The sequence below is a fragment of the Panthera uncia genome (genome assembly GCF_023721935.1).
Source record: "Panthera uncia isolate 11264 chromosome D3 unlocalized genomic scaffold, Puncia_PCG_1.0 HiC_scaffold_9, whole genome shotgun sequence".
Classification (NCBI taxonomy): Eukaryota; Metazoa; Chordata; class Mammalia; order Carnivora; family Felidae; genus Panthera; species Panthera uncia.
In genome coordinates this window covers 2,549,712-2,569,048 of record NW_026057587.1, presented here as the reverse complement: position 1 = coordinate 2,569,048, position 19,337 = coordinate 2,549,712, and the positions used below count along the sequence as shown (strand labels likewise).

The 19,337-nt window shown below is 53.6% G+C and overlaps 1 protein-coding gene across 6 annotated transcripts in view; it reads right to left on the bottom strand.

The window, feature by feature from the left end:
• Window positions 1-444: 444 nt before the first annotated feature.
• Window positions 445-19,337, bottom strand: part of GLT1D1 (glycosyltransferase 1 domain containing 1) — a 91,700-nt gene continuing 72,807 nt past the window's right edge. For 4 of the 6 annotated variants that reach the window (XM_049620689.1, XM_049620688.1, XM_049620685.1 and 1 more), the window contains 2 exons: window positions 9,248-9,346; window positions 445-771 (listed from right to left, as the gene is read on the bottom strand). In XM_049620689.1, coding sequence (XP_049476646.1) covers window positions 610-771; window positions 9,248-9,346 — 261 coding nt within the window. In that variant the 3' untranslated portion in view covers window positions 445-609. The other 2 variants (XM_049620687.1, XM_049620690.1) reach the window with 2 other exon arrangements.

The window sequence follows — 19,337 nt, the reverse complement described above, 5'->3', positions numbered from 1 at the left end:
CCGCTTTCCCAGGAGGAGCCTGCAGTGTGGACTGCCCGCTTTCCCAGGGCGCATGCCCTGCCTCTCAGCTATGGTACTGCTGAGCGAGCCATGCTGCCGGGAGACTCACCCACAGCCCTGTGTCTGGTGTCCCAAGGAGCAAACCTCCCCGAGCTGGGGGCCCCGTGCACGTACCTGCCAGGACCCCTCTGTGCGGATGTGCGATTTTGCTTTTGCTTTTTGAACAACGATGGGTCCTAAGTCATCAGAAGACCCACAGGGAAGCGTCTGCACTGGGTGGTTTGCAAATGAGGCCCTGTGGTACCTGGGGTCCCACGGCAGCTAGCGTGGTCTCCCCCATCCCCCCCCCCACCCCCATGAGCCCAGGACCTGCCGCGTCTCCATCAGGACCGATCTGTAAACACATCCGGGATGTTATCTGGAAGCACAGACGTCCGGATGCGGTTCTGCCTTATAACTGATGTTGTTTATCTAGGATTCCGATAAAACCGGTGTGACTTGTCCTGGGATGGACCCGGTGGCCCAGAGCTCTGTCTCTGGGCGTCTGCCCGGGGCTGCGCGTCTGGCGGCGGCCACAGGCGGGCGCGTGAGGGCACCAGGCGAGCGCCCCTAGTCCTGGATGCTTCCCTCGAGGGTCCTGATGAGGTTCTGATAGGTGCATCTCTCCGCCTGCCACGAGTGACACGCTCTCACGTACTCCCTTCCGTTGGCCACGATCTCTCTCTCTAGTGCAGGGTCGCTGACCAGTCTCTTGGCCAGCTGCACAAACTCCTGCCGAGGGACGGGTGGGAGAGAGACAGGCGTAAGCAAACACACACACGTGCTGGGTGACCATCCGGGGAAAGCTCGCGGAGCCACCAACCATGCCTCCCCCCTCTCTTCCCTGGATTGCCGACAGCTGCTGTTTCCTTCCTCTGCAACGACTCTTAGGTCCGCTCTCTGGTCCCTCGCTCATGAGTGTCGGCTGAGAGGTGACCTGGGTCCTGCTCCAGGATCTGAGCCCCACACGCTGTCCGATGCTACCCCTGCCCCATCGGTTTCCCACTGTGCTGGGCCTTCCTTTCTCTCTCCCGGGCACAGAGCCTGTCTTCAGATGCTCTGCCGTGGGGGGAGAGTGCCAGGCTGCAGAGTCAGAGCTGGGCTCAAATGCTTCTGCAGGACCTAAGTGAGCTGTGTGCCTTTGGCCAAGCCAGTTAACTCTCTGAGTCTCACACTTACCCTCTCTTCAGGGTCAGTGGCACCAGATGGGTCAGCCCAACCCTGCCCCAGACTCCCCGGGCGAAGGAGGGAGAGGAGACCGAATGTCCTCGGTTTTCTGGGCTTTTCCTCCGTTAACTAACTGCACTATCTATTGACGTTATCTATTGACAGCCTCAGACAGTCGTCACTAACGCAAGTGCGGTCCTGCTGATGGGTTTCGAATATCAGAGCCCTTCAAAACTGGAAAGAATCAGAATGATTACTGTTCGGTTGTTCAACAGTATTCAGAGAGAGGAGGGTCACACGCATACGTGTTAATACTGCGTTTCAGCCAAGAGCCAAGTCCGTGAGCCAGGAGGGCTGCGTTTACCCTCACACCCCACCTCCAGATGGGGACGCTTCCTAACCTCTCTGTGCCTGTGTTTCCTCATCTGTAACTGAGGGACAATGACAGCATCTGCTTCGTGACATGCTTATGGGATTGAACGAGTCAGTACAGAGGGCCCCGGGCACAGCCCGGCACACGCTTGGCCATCACTGTCTCCAGGACTCCAGGAAGCCTGTGCAAACGCCAAGAAGACAGCCAGGACTTGGATTAACATACGATGCTTTGCTGTTTAAAAGGAATGTCCACATACTCTCAAAATTATTGTTAATTAAACGTTGAATGCCCTTTATAGCTAGCAATATAAACAGCGATATTTACGATAGAGTGGAATTATATTTTTATGTGTTATGTATATAGTTTTTAGTAAATGGGTCTTCTTTTATAATAAAAATGTAACATATTTATTCTCACCTTATAGTAGAACAACATTCTTATAAAAATTATTCGAGAGGCTTATGGCTTTGGCATATTATTTTACGACTCTGGTCATATCTTGGATTTATCTAACGCACGGACTTTATGATTTCTACAGAATGTGTGACCGTTTGACAGCAAAATCCTGAATGATGGAGCTTGTACGGATGGAATGTGACAAAGTGCACTGTCTCCTCTCAGCACAGAAGACCAAACAGAACGCAGACTTAAATAAATTAGCACGAGAGGCTCAGGTGGGGAATCAGAAATACCGTGGCCATCACATAACAAAACCCTGGGTGAGTGGCGGAGGTAAAGGGAGAGAAGTATCAGGGAAGAGAAAAGGGGAACCTGACTGGTGGGTGGTCAGACTCCCTCCCAGGGGCTCTGGGACTATTTTCCTCTGGACTAAACCAGCTTCTGCATGACCGCCAAGGCCACACGAGGAGGGCACACCCATGGACCCTGAAGAACGCCGGTGGACAGATGGCAGGGCACCTGCCGGGGCCGACTGCACACGAGGGCGTGGCCACAACCCCCGTCCCCACATACACACTGCTCTGTAGTACGACTCAGCCACTCCTCCCGCATACGAGGTGGGGGTGGGTCCCCAGCTCTTGAATCCCTGCTTGACCGGCGGGGATGTGTCACGGGTGACGCGTCTGACCTCCACGCAAAGCCCCCGGGCATCTCCTGCTCGCATTCGGGCCCTGAGGTCACCGCTTGGAGAAACCCGAGCTGGCTTGCCTGAGGACGACAGCACGTGGACAGAGATGCCCGCCAGGACCGGGGCGGAGGCGTGCCTCACCAAACACGCCGGGCAGCGAGGCGGTGAGAGTTTCAGCAGAGCTCCTCGGAAACCAGCACAGGTCCCAAGGCATCAGCGGGCCAGCCAGAGCGCCCTGGATTCTGCAGAGCTGTTGGCCATAGAACTTGCCAGAAAACTGATCAGCTAGCTGACTCTCACCCCATGGGGCAAATACTGGGGGCAGGGACGTTCATCAGGGGCTTCATGCAGAGTAACGGTCTCCTCTTGACAGTCGTTCAGAATAAGTTAAAAGGTGTGAAGGGGACATACGCTGAGACAGTTAAGAGGAAACAGAAATGTGGGGGCCTGGGGGGCTCAGTCGGTTAAGCGCCCGGCTCTTGGTTTCAGCTTAGGTCATGATCTCGCGGCTCGTGAGGTCAAGCCCCGCATCGGGCTCTGCATTGTCAGCGGATTCTCTCTTTGCTGATTGGGATTTTCTCTCTCCCTCTCTCTCTGCACTACCCCTCTCCCCACTCTCTCTCTCAAAAATAAATGAGCTTTAAGAAAGAAAAGAAAGGAGAAGAGAAGAGAAGACAAGAGAAGAGAAGAGAAGAGAAGAGAAAAAAAAGAAAAGAAAAGGAAAGGAAAAAAAAGAAAAGAAAAGAAAAGAAAAGAAAAGAAAAGAAAAGAAAAGAGAAAAGAAAAAAACAGAAGCCAGGTATGGGCATCCCACATCCCACATCCCACCGTAGAGAGCTCAAAGACAGATCCAGATCCAGACAGGGTTCTAGGCCAGCGTTGGAAACCCGAGCGCCCACCCGAGCCACAGAAAATACAGGCCTGGACTGGAGGTCACATTCTCCATGCTCCTCAAGAGAGGCCTAGATTCCGGATGTTTACATAAAAGCTCTTCGCGATAAATACCGACAAGCAATGCAAAACGTGGAGGACATGGCAAAGTAAATGAGACGCAGGTGTGGACCCGAGCCACCCCAGGGCCACAGGTGTGCAAACCAGGGCTCAGGTCACACGTTTTTAAGTTAAAAACAAAACTCAACGCGAAAGAGCGTGGTTTTGTTTTCCCAACGATTCAGCGAGCAGTTTGCCATTTTCTGAGTCCCCTTCCTCCCCGAGGAGTCTTCCGTGGCTGGTGGGAAACTCGCCACTGAGTCCGTCTGACCCGCCTTCTCTCCCGGTGGCACCCGGGAAGGTCCAGGGCATGGCGAGCGGGGGCAGTTTTACAGAACTCACATTTAAAGCCCTGTTGGGACCCTTGTCACAACAACGTCCCCCTAACGCCACAGGGCAGGGGGGAAGCCTCCCTGGAAAGCAACGCCCTTGCAGCAGCTTCTTAACTAGATGGTTCTCAAGAGTTCTACCCTCCCACCACCTTCTCTGAGCCATGTATCCTTATTCCTCCAAGAGAAGCTAGACCCGACCATATAAAAGCCGAGCTTCGGGCTATTAAACAACCCCCTCGCTCAGGCCATTTTGTAGGACGGCACCTGGCTCGTGCCCAACCCCTCACCCCACAGACGAGGCCCCCGAAGCCAGCCATGCCCCGGGACGAGGGACAGCGTGCCGGAGGCCTGGGCGCGTGTTCTGACCCCCTGGGCTGTGTGGGACAGGCGGGGAAAGGGCAGCGCATGTGATCCACGTGGTGGGAAAGCTAATCCCCTCCTCCTTCTCTCCGGCTCCCGAGCAAGTCAAGGAGAGAGCCTCGGGGAGGTGCAAGCCTGCTCCCGCTCTCGTCTCCGCGAGGACGGCTGGAGTCCGGCCCAGAGCCTCCAGCGGGGCTGGGACCAGCCGCAGATCAGCAGCAAACGGCAGCCGGCATCTGTCACGTGCTCTCTGCCGGGCAGCGGCTCATGATCAGAATCCGGGATTTGGGGGATTTAACGATGGCGTTTGTGCCCTTTTCCATTTCCGCGCGCCCTGCGGTGGCTTCAGACGGCGCCCCGTACGCGACAAACCACAATTTCCGAATCAGAACGTCCAAACGGTCACCCTAAGCAGGATAAACAAAGCCACAAATAACTTCGCGTTGGCTCAGATACGACTTCGCTGCCAAGTCGGTTTTGGCACGAAGCTCACGGAAAATTAGATTGTTTTCCAAGCGCTTTTCTGGATTCCGGAATTGCAGAAAGGGACGGGGACTCTGCGCTGTTCTCACGGCTCCTCGCACAGACAGGGAGGCAGGAGCACAGAGAGGTCCAGGAACTGTGCCCAGGGTCACACAGTAAGAGGCAAAGTGGCCGAAGCGGGAATTACACTCAGACCGTTCAGCCTCCGGTCTCGGGAAGCAAAGACCAGAACGGGAGAGAAGGCGTTGGGAGGAGAGGTGGCCGGGGGACGGTTCTGGGGGATGCACGGTGACCACAGCAGGGTCAGGAGCCTCACAGAGTGAGCCAGAAAGAGCAAAGCCCTCAAGAAATGCGTAAGGAAAGCGGCCATGAAGGTAGCCCGGCCGCACTTCGGGGACACGAGATACGAGGCTGGCCGTGGCGGGCTGTGGGAGGCAGGCCCGGGGGTCAGGGCAGAGCCCGGCCAAGGCCGCCTCCGGCCCCCACAAAGCCTCCTGATCAGCGCTGTCCTGCTGAGCCCGGGCGTGGCCGCCTCGGCCCACAAACCCATAGGGGAGGGTGACAGCCACTGCCCTCGTGCACACTGATGTCCGCACACAGCCTCATTCGGGGCGGTCACGCTCTCCTTCCCTCGAACCTCAGCCACCAGCCGTGCCTCCCCGGGGGGCGGTAGCTGAAGGCCACGCTTTCCGGGACCACCAGCTCCGGGAACGGCCCCAACAAAGCAGGAGGAAGTACTTGGCAAGGAACCCAGGCATCGGGTCAGCATGCCCCGCCCCCCACCTGCTGTGCTGGACTCACGCGCGACCCCTGCTGTGCGGCACCCCGGGGAGAAAAGGCGCCCTGTCTCTACATCCACGGGAGCGAGACTCCGTCCCGTGGCTGTGGACACAACAGCAGCTCACGACGTGTCACCAAACCAAGATGCGACAGAATGGCCCGTCCACGCGGGAAGGGGTGGGCCATGTGCGCACGTGTCCTGGAGAAAGAGGAGGCTGTCTCCAAATGGCCAATTGTGGCCACTTCTTAATTTTTATGCTGTCAACTTTCCTATAAAAAATGTACCATGTAAACAATCACAGCCTAACACCAGGACACGGAGACCGCGGGGACCCCGCCAGATCTCTGCCCTCCACGTTCCTGAGTCCCAGGCACCCTACTCGTGAGTTCTCGTTCGTTCATGCTGTTCCCTGCGGCGCACTGCACTGCCTCCAGCTCTCCCGCGGCGCACGCCCTCACGCACCCCAGCTTCCGCGCGCGGGGCCCTGCCGACCCCCAGTGCCCTTCCCTGCAGGGAACCTCCCTCTTTCCACACCGGCCTTGTCCACCGCAGGCAGGACCTGTGAGCGTGACAGGAGTCCATCCCTGTGAAGCACGGGGCCAGCCTCCCATCAGGGGTGGTGCCCCTCGTGCTGAGGGCCATGAAAGGGACACACTGCCCTATCCTGCCACCACCTGCCTAGACCGTGAGCCCCAGGGGGCCTGGACCCTTTCTCTCCCAGCATTTGTCCCCAGGACTGAGCTCAGCGCCTGCCACACAGGAGGCTCAGTAAAAGTCCTCTGCCTTACACAGCTGGTGCGTGAACCGATTCACGTACCTTGTCGCACAGACTCGGGAGAACCCGCCACTCTTGTCCTTCCCGCCCAAACTCCTCTTTCTGGCTCATGAGACCCTGCGGCCCGGAGGGCAAGACGCAGCCTCGGGCCTAGGAATGCGCCACCTGGGACACGACCTCGCTGGGAATGTCCATCTCTCCTTCCTGCAGAGACGGGTCCGCCCTCGTCCGGAGCAGACATCAAGCCGGCGGCCTGCACGGCCAGTCTTCCCCTGCATGCTGGGACAGGCCCGTGCTGTGTTTAATGACTTTAAAAACCGAAATATCGAGATTTACAAATTGGTAAAAGCCAAGTACAATGTGGGATTTCCAGCCTGTCTTCAAACACGACAACGACAGTGAGTCCAGCCGAGGGCCCGGGGTGGCTGGCCCTCACTCCCCCCAGGGGGGTGTGGTCTCCACCGTGTGCCCCACACATGAGGGCACCAGCCACCTGGCCCCGAGAGAGCCCCATTCACACCCGCTTCTTTTCTCTTCCCTCTCCCTGCTCCCGGCCACGCGCATATGTCACGCACCTCCTCCCCCGACCTCACTTCTGCTGTCCGGGCTGACCAGGTATGACCGTGGCTCCCGCCACCGCCCTGATCGTTTACCTTCTGGGGCCAGACATGGGCACCACCAGGGGCTCCGGGAGAAGGCCTGCACACAGAGCTGGCTTGGCTCCGAACCCGATGCCGGGAAGACGTGAGCCCTCAGGACTCAGCACGCGGTTGGCCCCCCCCGGCCACGGGCAGGCTGGCTGTCACGGAGCGTGAAGACGGGGCGACGGGTGCACAGGGAAGGGGTCAGGGAGTGAGGGCCCTGATGGGGACCGTCGCCGAGTATGGGCTACGCTCTCGGGGGAAAGGTCACGTCTCTGCCCCTGCTGTTGTGTTAGTTTTAATAAAAGGTTCACAAAATGAGCCAGAGGATACAGATGCCCCCCGAGAACCACTGATGCCCTTCAGACAAAACCTATGCGAAGCGTGTCTTCTGCTTCGAAGGGTGGAAGGGCGGGCCAGCGGGGTATGGAGCCCATGAGCCAGGGGCCTCGTCACGTTTCTGCGTCCCGTCCCCGGGGACCGAGGGCTAGCGCTGAACTAGCCAGGCAGCGGCCGGTCCCACTGGAGCCCCTCGGTTGACGTGACTATAACCAGAGGTGCTGGTTTATTTAAAACGCATGTTGCTTTGGAAGGAAGCTCCCACTCTGGGCTTGGGCAAGTCTGGTCCCAACCGCAAAGAAGACAAACAACGCCGTGCGTGACAGCCGCGTCTAGCGCGCTTTTTCAAGTCTGTTAAAAAACACAGCCGCCACCCCCCCACACCATGGGCAATCCAAATCATTTTTTAAAAACATCCTTTGTAAAAACCAACGTAGAGGTGTTGGAATCAAAGGAAGTCCTTGACTTAACTCTGTGAGTTGCCGCGGCTCCGTGTCTGAGAGTCGGAACGCCAGTCACCAGCAGAAGTGACCTGACCTATGGCGGGGGGGGGGGGGGGGCGGTTACTTGCTGATGTTAGAAGGCATCCCCCACCGGAGGGACTCTCGCTGGCAAAGTTACAGCGCTCTGAAATTGAGCTATAAGATAAGTAGACGTGGCCTTTGGGGAGATGGAAGTGAAAGCAGTTGCCAGGGTGCAGACGATGCCGTCGGGCCGAAAAGCTCGGCTGCTGCTGATTTTGACAGACCCAGAAACCGTTGCTTGGAGAACCAGCACGTGCCCACTCCAAAGGCTTCACAGGCTCGTACGGCTGTGGCTTGTGTTGCTGCCGAAAGGGAAGGCCCTGGTGCCGAGGGTAAGCCCCCCGCCCCCTTGGCTGGTGCACCTGCCCTCCGGGCGAGCCAACGCGCCAGTCAGCCGTGACGAGAGGTGACCCATCGTCATAGCCAGGGAAAGGGAGGGCCGCCTCGGATTAAACACCTGCCGCAGGGAAGTCTGAAGAACCGCATTCTCAAACAGGTGAATCGACTGCAATTTTTAAGCACAAATCCGTACATTTCTGAATAGAACATGTGCTTTAATAAAGACGCGGGGAAGTAGAACCTGATTTTTAAAGACTTGAAGAACAGAACTCGGGCCTGAGACTCTTCCTTTACGACCGCCTGACACAAGGCGCTGTCAGCGATAGTGCCTCTCCTTCCGTGGTGACAGGTCCAGGGCTCTCCCGTGGGCGTGAACACGCTCACCCTGCGTGTCCCCCCTCACACCTCCAGGCGGCAGGAGGTGCAATGAGCTGCACGTGTCCAGAGGACAAAACAGGGCTTGGAGACCCGGCCACACGCCTCGCACGCGGTCCCTGGGGGTTCAGGTGCAGGCAGACACGAGTACCCTGGAAACCTCAGCAGCTTGCAAACGGGAAACCCCTTCACACGCTTCCCGGACGTCCAGGCACACACATACGCGTGTCCCAGCCGTGCCCGCTCTCAGAGGCACCGTCCTGTCTTACTTCCAAAATACACGTGTGTGCGCGTGCATAGACGCAAGTCCCCGGCTTATCCTGTACATTGTTGTGAGGCATTACAGGTGATCGGATATATGGCGACCTTCTGGAAACCAGCAGGTATTCTAGAAATAGAAGGCCATGCCCGCTTTGGAAGCGAGACAGCCAAGCGTCTCACAGGTGACCTGACTTGCTCAAGGCCACGCCACCTGTTGGAGGCAGAATCAGACTGTTCTGGGCGGGGACACGCGCTGCACACAGGGCTCCCTCGAGGGGGAGCAGGCGGGAGGGGGGCGCTGGGCGCTGGAGAAAAGATGGGAACCGCAGAACGAAAATCATTCTGATGAGCCGATCCCGGGGACCCCACCTCCCTTACCTGAGGGTCTGAGAACAACAGCCCTGTGACTTCATGCTTCACCACTGCCGCGTTCCCGGGGATGTTCCTGGCCAGCACGGGAACTTCCAGATCCATCGCCTGAGGACGTAAGAGAGAGAGGAGACAGGTGGGCAGTCGAGATCGGGAGCTTCTCCGGCCGCCTGAGCCAGTTTGTGGGGGGAATAACTTCTATGGCAACCGGACCTCTGGCAGCTCATAGAAACGCCGCTTGCCAGAGCAATGAGCCAATCGAAGCACGCCATTGTCAAAGTACGTGCTGAATTTTAGTTCTGGAAAGCTATGTACCGTGAGGCTCTGTCTGACACGGTTGCCACAGTGTCACAGAGAAACGCGCTCTCTCCAAATGCTCCCTGGACACCTGGGCAGTGCCAGCCTGCGGTACACATCTTTAATTACCCTCATCACTCCCCCGGCGGGTAATCTGCCCGCAGCACAAGCAGTGAGAACGGGAGGACTGAGCACGTCTCCTCGGCACGCACACAAGAGAAAGAAGGGGCGTGACTCATCATCCTGATTATTCACCAAGCAGCTTCTCCACCCCCCAGGGAATGGGGCCCGCACATGGCGTCTGCAGCCCAGCAGGAGCTGGCATCGAGACCTCGGGCGGTGCCCGCGAGCACAGCGGGAAGACTTGGCCTCGCCCACCCGGCAAGGAAGCACTTCTCTGGTTCTCTTCCTGCAGTTTTGGGGAGCTTGACCTGCAAGGGTATCGGGAGAGGCCAGTTCTTCCGGGTCCATTCCGGCCTCCGACAGTGAGTATCCGGTGGCTACTATCACCTGGGACTTTAGTGCGGGGGGGTGCCGTCCGGCGGGTAAGAGGGACACCCTTTGCAGCCTGGTGCCCACAGGCAGGACTGGCTTGCGCCAACAGCAGACCGATAATCTGGCTCTCATTCCACAAAAGCACGTCGTGGGCACGCTGCCTCTGCCTGCGGCGTCTACTTCTGTGGAATCAAAGTTTGCTCACGAAGGGGTGATACTCCATTCTCAGAAACGTAAGTCTACCCAACCACAGCCGCTTCGTGCCCCGCGGTGGGAAGGTCTGTGACACCAGAGCCTTCGTAAGGCAGGGACGCCAGCAACACCCACAGAACACCAGAGCCCGGCGTCACACATAGTAAACGCTCAATAAATATTGTGGGGCCAATGCCCCAGGAGCATCCGCAGAGTGAATTCTCAGTTGCGTTGTTCACCGTGGCCATCTTGACCACCCGCTGTTGTCTCTGTGGGCGTGCCTTGTTTTCTGGCTCTTCATCACCTACCCCTTCCAGGTCTACTTTGAGCTCAGGATCCAGGCCCTAGAGAATGCAGGAGCTGGAGACACCCTTCCTGTCGGCACTCCTCTGGGGCTACTTTGCTTCCACCATCGGGGAAAGCGGTAGAGGTTGACTTGTGGACGAGAGCCCCTGCTGAAGTGCTCCTCCCCAGCCGCCCGGCTGCGTCCCCAACACAGTGATGGGTCCGTCTTTGTCAGTCTCTCTTGTTGGCGTTTCAAGCACACAGAAGGTCTCCGAGTCAGATTTTCCATTTTCCTTTTGTAGGGCCAAGACCAGGATCTTCAATGCTCATCACACTCGGGAACGAGGCACCTCCATGGCACCAGGGAAAAGTAACCTGAAATGGTCACGTCCCAACACTAGGTCGCAAGTGCTTATGGATTCCTGGTTGGGCCCCTTGGGTTCTGACACATTGCAGGCATGGTCTGGCATCCTGGATGACGGCACGGGCTGGGGATCAAGAGGCCTTGGTCTTGAATTAAGATCCCGGTCTTATTATCTTTGTTCCAGGTGAACACAGTGGGTGTCCCCATTGGAGTACAGCCCAGTTGCCTGGAGAGCTGGAGGAAAACCGACCAGGCTCCTGCCCCATACCACCCACCCCACAATGAGGCGTTTGTGAAAGTTCCTATTGTTCAATCCAAGAACCACCAACAGAGCAAGTATACTGTCGAGGTCCTGGACGTCTCCCTGGGTCTTGGCTGCATCATTTGGGAAGAAGGGACTAAACTCTCCTCTCCACGGTGCATGAAAAATTCAGATGTCGTTTTGCGCAAACACCATTATGTGGTTTGTGGCATAAGCTGACTGGCACATCAACCACATCAGTTACGAGGTCGTAACATAATTATGGTGACTGAAGCTATGAGTCATATGGCTTGTCTCTCTGCTTGTCACACAGTGCAGGTCGCTAGCTCGTTAAACTCACGCAACACACTGTGATTTCGTTTCTAGACATTTGTCAACTAACTGCCGAATCCTCCGCACGGATGAGACCTTTGAGATTGTCCTGTTTCACCCACTGCCTCGTGTCAGGGCAGAGTTCAGAAAGAAGGTGAGCCACACGTCAGGGTGCATGGCGAGCCCCGTAGCGTGTTCCTCTGTCCCAGGCAGCCCCCACAGCATTTGCAGACTCGAGCGGTACATTCATCCCCCGACTTGGGTTGAGCACCGGAGTATTTGTGAGGAATCTGTGGCAGATACAGAGATTGAGAGGCGATATCTACAGAGGTAGATGTAGCGCTAAAGAGACAAGGGTAGATTTGTAAAACCGGTGATCAGAGAGTCACAGGACCCGCCGATCCTGAGGGATGACAGAGTTCATATCCCTGTTTCACGCAAAAATGAGCTTATTATCACCCCTCCTGTTGTGCAGACTCATTCGCATATCAACCCAGCCAGCGCTCATCGAGCACCCACCCTACACGTAAGGCTGCACACCGCTGAGAGTTGTCCACTCATTTGATAAACATTTGTTATCGACCTGCAAATGGCAGGATGCAGGAGGCTTAGGTGACGGGACCAGCTGATTGAGGGGAGGTAACGAGGTGGTATTACACAGTAGAGGAGACTTGCTGGACTCAAAAGGCCTGAAAAGACGACAACAACAACAACAACAAAAGAAGTAGGAGAAAGGCAATAACAGAAGTGTAATTAATGAAGTAGAAAACAAAAACAAAGGAACTGATGTGGAGATTCATTGGGGGGAAAAAGCCAATGAAACAAGGAAGTCACCAGCACCCTGATCACCAGAAGAAAGGAGAAAGCAAAATAAGACAGACCGAGGGGGGAAGTAACCACTGAAACAAAGAAGTTTAAAGTTATAGGAGGATATCTATAGAAATCTTTGCAAATAAGTTTGAAAATCTAACTGAAATGGGTAGTTTCCAAGAAAAATGCATCTTACTGAATTAAACGTGGTAGAAGTAGAAAAGCTAAAACAGATCAATTTCTATAAAAGACACAGAGAAGTCATCAAGGAAACCGTCTACAACAAAGGGATCATCTCAGACGGTGTCACAAGGGAATTCGACAAACTCATCAAGCTGCATAATCCTAGGGCTCCAGGAACTGTTCCAGATCACAGAGAGGAAAGAAACGTTCCAAATAGTTGTTATGAAACAAGCTCAACAATAATACCGAAGCATGAGACAGATGGCACAGGAAAGAAAGCCACAGGCCAATCTCACATATAAATCTCTCCATAAAATTCCTAAAGAAAAGAGTAGCAAACAGAATCCAGAAGCACATAAAAAAATGATGGAAACCAACCATTTCAGTCACTACATTAAATGTGAATGGACTAAACACTGAACTAAAAAGAAAGAAATTGTGAGGCTCAGTTAAAGACAGCAAGACGCAACTATATTCACTGCCTACAAGAGATACGCTTTGGATTCAAAGACGCAAAAGTTTGAAAGTAAAAGGATGAGAAAATATACCACGCAAACAGTAACCATAAGAACTGCCCTGGCTGTGTTAACACCAGATGAAATGGACTTTAGGGCAAGACCTGTTACTGGAGACAAAGAGGGACATTTCATAATGATAAAAGGATCAATACATCAGGACAACATAAAAATTATACATGTGCACACACCTAAAGACAAGGCCCCACAACATGTGAAGCAAAAACTGACAGAATTGAAAGGAGAAATGGCAATTTAATAATAATAATGGGACATCTCAATACCCCACTCTCAATAACCGATAGAGTAAACAGACAGACAACCATCAAGGAGACAGACGACCTGAACAGGACTAACCAAATTAACCTGACATTCTCAGCACAAGCCTCCAATGACTACGGAAGACACATTCTTCCCAAGCACACATGGTTTTTTTCCCCCGGAACATACCATATGTTAAGTCAAAATGAGTAAGACTCCATACATTCAAAATGACTGAAATCATAAAAAGTATGTTCTCTGATCACATTTTTTGGGAACCAGAGTGTGGCTGTGGGAGAAGGGAATGTAAATATGGAGTGGAGGGGGGGTAAGAAAGACCCTGCATAACAGGATTTAAATTTGAGGCTTAAACTTTTAAAGATAAAAAAATAATAATAATAATTTTCTTAAAGTAAAAGCTCTGAAGCGATTCTGACCGGGTCTGAATCCTGGTTCTTTTACGTATAGCTGACCCTTCAACAACAGGGGTTTGAACCATGAGAGCCCACTTACGTGTGGATTTTTTTTTAATAAATATGCTACAGGACTGTAAACATATTTTCTCTTCCTTATGATTCTTAATTACATTTTCTTTCCTCTAGCTAACTTTATGGTAAGAATACAGCATACGAAATGTGTGTTCATTGGCTGTTTATGTTATTGGTAAGGCTTCCGGTCAACAGTAGGCTGTCAGTAGTTATGTTCAGGGGCAGTCAATAGGTATACGTGGATTTGTGATGTGTGGGGGTCAGCGCCGCCCCCCAACATGTTGCTCAAGGGTCAACTGTACTAATTGTCTGATCTTGAGCCAATGTCACGCTCTCTCACCTGTTCGCCTATTTCCTCTGATGTAAAATCGGGATGATAATAAAATCTCCTTCGTTAAGGGTGATGGGAGGTTTCAGTGATGGTACTGAAGAGCTTAGACTCATTTCTGGGCATAGTTATCATTACAAGTAAGATTAAGGTTGCTGATCGTTTCTCTACCCTCATCAGTAAGATTCACACAGCAAAACTACATGTCCCAGAGCTCAAGACTGCATTCCAGACCCCCAAATCCCAAATAAATAACAGGTGCCCTTAGGAACTAGGGAGCTGGAAAGAAAGTAAATTAAATTATATTAAAGTTTGGAATAAAAATTATAGTATACACAAGCAAAAGAATAAACTTGGACCCTTTTCTTAGACCATACATGAAAATTAACTCAAAATGAATCATCAACCCGATGGAAGAGCTAAACTCATAAAACTCCTAGGAGAAAATACAAGAGTAAATCTTTGAGACCTTGGATTAGGCAAGCAATCTTAGATATGACACCAAAAACGCAAGCAACAGTAATAACAACAAACATAGATACATTGGACTTGATAAAAATTTTAAGTTTTTGAACTTCAAAGGAAACCATTAAGAAAATGAAAAGACAACCCATAGAATGGGAGAAAACATTTGTAAAGCATGTATCTGGTAAGGGACTCGTATCTATAATATATAAAGAACTCTTACAACTCAATAATGAGCGAAACAACCCAATTTAAAAATGGGCAAGAGAGGGGCGCCTGAGTGGCTCAGTTGGTTAAGTGTCCAGTTTAGGTTCAGGTCATGATCTCGAGGTTCGTGAGTTCAAGCCCCACATCAGGCTCTGTGCTGACAGTTCAGAGCCTGGAGCCTGCTTCAGATTCTGTGCCTCCCTCTCTCCCTGTGCCCCTCCCCCACTCATGCTCTGTCTCTCTGTCTCTCTCTCTCAAAAATGAACAAATGTTGAAAAAAATTGTTTTAAAACATGGGCAAGAGATTTGAGAAGGGATTTCTTCAAAGAAGATATAAATAGGACAACAAACGCCTGAAAAGATGCTCAATGTCACTCATCTATAGAGAATCACGGGCCAAGTGCACAACGTGCGACCACGCCACACAGCATAGGACACAGTAACACGTTGACGAGGGTGGCCTGATGGTGGGATATGAGATGACGCAGCCACTTTGGAAGACAGACTGGCTCCTCCTCGAAGGGCCAGCAGCTCCACTCCTGGATGTAAACCCAAGAGAAGTGGAACCACGTGGTCAAGCAGATACTTCTGTACACAGGTGTCCACAGCAGCAGCATTCATAACGGCCAAAAAGTGCAAACCACCCAAACGTCCATCAGCCGGTGCGTGGATCTGTACACGCGGTGTGTTCCTACCATGGTGCGTTTAGCAGTGAAAAGGAAGGAGGTACCCGCACACCCTAGAACATGACATCATGTCGGTGATGGAAGCAGGTCTCAAAAGCCCACATGTTGTCGGATCCCTTTATAAGAAATGTCCGGAAGAGGCAAATCTGTGACACCAGAGAGCAGACCAGTGGTTGTCTCAGGCTGGGCTTGGTGTGGGGGCAGGGGATGCTGGGGAAACGGCGAGTGACTGATGATGTGTGCAATATTTGGGTGGGGGGGAGGCGATGAAAATTTTCTAAAGCTGCTAATGGCTCACAACTTGCGAATAGACTAAGAGCTACCGAATTTGCACACTTGGAATGAACTGATGCTTTAAATGAGTGAACTAATGTACACGCTCATTATGTGGCTTATAGCTCAATAAAATTGTTGTATTAAAGAAGCATTTAAAAAAGACACAGTGCGAAATACCTCTCACTATATTCAGAGTGGGCCCCACAGTCCAGAACAAAAGCCCAGGATAACAATCTGTAAAACGCATGTTTGTCAATAAATTTATTTGCACAGTAAGCGACTACTTTGTTGCTAACTTTTTACTGTTACCGTACTAAATCCGATGAAATGCTGTGTGTACGGCTGGTGATGTCACTGAACACAAATCAATGAGTTTCTCTTTATCTCGGAAACTTCTTCGTTTTCAGTCCGGTGATAAATGTTGTGGCTTTATCTTTCTTTAATGCCTTGTCCTGGCCGTACAAAAACAGCGCTTACTGGAGATTGCCTTGGCCGGGAATCGGTGAGGTCACAGGACAGGCGTGTTCCCCGGTGTCGAGCAGCACACGGGATCTAGGTAGGGTGGCAGCTACACGGCCTGGTGGGGACACTTGCTTTCTGTAGAAGCCCCACCATCCCTCCCGGAAGGAAAGCAGCTTAGAATCAGGCAGGAAGCAGGCATGCGTTTGGTTCTCGGTGCCCCGCTAGTCGTCCTGCTGTGTCTCTCTTCCCCTGGATCCCGATGGGAGCAGCTCCCCACAGTGCCTAGCGTCGAGGTCGGGCACCCCTCCCACCGCAGTGGTGTGCGAGGGCTAACACAGCACGGCAGCAGGGCGGCTTAAGCCATGCGGGATGTGCGGTCGCAATTCCGGAGGCAGGGAGTCTGAGATCAAGGTTCAGGGTCGGTTCCTTCCGAGGGCGTGGGAAGGATCTATCTGGTCCAGGCCTCCCTCCTTGGCTCTGAGATGCCATCTTCTCCCTGTCTCCGTGTGCACCTGTCTGTCCAGATGGTCTCTTCTCACGAGGACTCCCGGCGTGGTGGCTTGGGCTCCACCCTAACCACTCATCTTAGCGTGACCACCTCTGTAGAGGCCCCATCTCCAGAAGAGACTGCATTCTGGGGGCTAGGACTCCGACACCCGAGCTCCTGCAGGGACACAGCTCAGCCACTAACCCTCACCACTGACCACCACTCCCTCCCCGACCACTGACCACTGCCTCACCTCCCACCCTGTCCCAATCATGCAGCTGCCTTTCTTGCCAAGCAGTGATTACTTTCCAAAAACCCTACCTTCATTTATGGATTTCCTCCTTCCTATTTCCAGCTCCTTCTTTCTGCCCCAAACAAGGACATAAATTCTCTGTGCCAAGCATGGAGCTTGCTTGATATTCTCTCTCTCTCTCTCTCTCTCTCTCTCTCTCTCTGCCCCTCTCCCCCCTCGTACTCTATCTCTCTCTTAAAAAAAAAAAACAAAAAACAAACATTAGAATACAGCCTTCCTTCCCCCCGGGCATCAGAAACTTTGACCCACAGAGTGGTGTGTGTGTGTGTGTGTGTGTGTGTGTGTGTTCTGGGTTGGGGAGGAGGCCCTAAGTAGGAAGACTGAAGTAAGAGCATACTTTTTTATATTACTTCAGTTTGATTCCAGGGGACTTCAACTCCATAATGAGTCCAAACTTGAAACCACAAATTTGCCGTAGGAATATTCACCCTACCGCCCACACACCCAGCTAGGGCTTGATTTTTGGAGTTTCTTGGTAAGAGATGTGTTTTAGCAAATGAGATTTTTATTTGCTTCCATGAAAAACAAAACAAAACAGAACAAAGCTAATTCTGAGAGGTCGGAAGATCGCTTCCTTCAAAAGTGATAGGCATTCATTCTGTGATTCACCACTTTGCTTCTCTGAATGGCCACTAATGACGAGGACCCAGACCACTCCCCCAAAATCAGTTTCATTCAAAACCCTCAGCCCAACGGTCACTTGGGGTTTTCAGGAGGCGCACAACAGCTACACAGGGGGCGGTCGGATCCGCTCCCAGCTGCCTTGTCAGACGCTGCGTGTGCTGGTTATGAAATCATTCCTGGATTTGACTGCACTGAATCTTAGGGAACTTGAACAAGAAAATGTGTATTTACATACAAAGGAGCCGATCAGCACCAGCTCAAGGACTGGGGCTGTGAGAGGTGCGCTTCTGAAGCTGGGACAGGAGTGGAAGGCGTCTCCCCAAGGCCTGCGCTGACCCCGGGCACAAGCCTCGTGGAGACAGACGCTCATCATCCAGCTCGGATGGAGGTCCCGGCTGTGCCTGACGACAAGCAGGTTTCGGTCCGTGCTGTGAGCTCTGGGGGCGCCTGGGGCTGGCATCCAGGCACCCGTGTTCAGCTTCTACCCCTGTTCCTGATGCTGTTTGGGTTTAGCTTCTTTAAACGATCCCACGAGAAAATATTAGGCACCCACATCAGTCGTTCCTTAGTTTAGGGAGGATTATTCCTTTTCCTGCTTTAGTCACGAACCGTGTTCTGTGAGACACCGAATGGTATCTGTTCGGTAAATTCGACTGGTGTCCGAGGGAAGAAATGGACCTTACGGACCACAAACGATGGCATCGCTCCAGGTAGCCGTCGGAAGGAGAAAGCCACGTAGCGAGAAAGAAAACGAGAAACCCGGTCCACGGTCCTGGAGGCCCGATGGCCACCGTTTCCTTCTCCAAGCAGGGCTTATCCTGCCCTAGACCCTGGGCGTGCCTACAGCGTGCAAGGCGCGTGCTCGGGGCCGTGAGAGCCAGGTATGTGCTGCAACTCGTGACGTGCTGTCAGGGCCACAGGCCAACGCAGGCCGCCCCCCGCTCAGCCCCCTCTGGAAAAGGGCTCCAGAGTGAGATGAAGTGACAGCAAGGGGAAGGGAGGGCCTCTGGGCTGGACACATGCTGGCCGCCCAAGAAACCGCGGGAAGCAGCCGAGATACCCTGGTGAGCCAGCCGGCCACTGCAGAGGCTCAAGCCGGAAGGTTCAAGGGCTTGGATGGAGCCCGTTGTCAGAAGCCACAGCCTGCCGCCCACCCCCCACAACATGTTGGGGCGGGGGGACACAGCATGTGCCCACTCCTGTTTCAGGACCCCCAAGTAGACAGGCTCCATTCCCACACCCCCCCCACCGACTCCCCCACCCCTGCAGAACAGGTGAGTCTCTGTACCTAGGAAGCCGGATGCTGGGTGAGGGGACCCGCTCGGCCCGGCCCCTCCCCCTGCACCTGTAACCCCCCCTCCATGTCCCCGCCCCCACCCTGCCACAGGCCAAAGTCCGACCTGTCCTCATCCCGGGAATTCTGGGATTAGAGAGCTACTGAAAAGGGGGAGAAGAAACCAAGAAACAGAAGGCTTCGTGCCAGAATAACCGCCCCCCCCATCCCAGTTCCCGGCCCAGCCTCCTACAAGTCAGCGCCTTCCCATCACAGAGATTTAGCGGCTCAGAGAGGCCACCGAGTTTTGTCTTGTTTTGTAGCTGGCAACCACAAACGGCCAAGAGACAGGAAATGGTGTTAAGTCCCGTGTAGAACTTAAAACCGGCTTCCGAAAATCCCAGGGAATTTTTGCTCCCTGCAGCTGTGAGAAGTGCGGACCTCGACTGACCAGGACGCCCCCTCCGCCCAGGAGAGCAGGAAGGAGGGGCCCTCTGCCGGCTCCTCTGCCGGG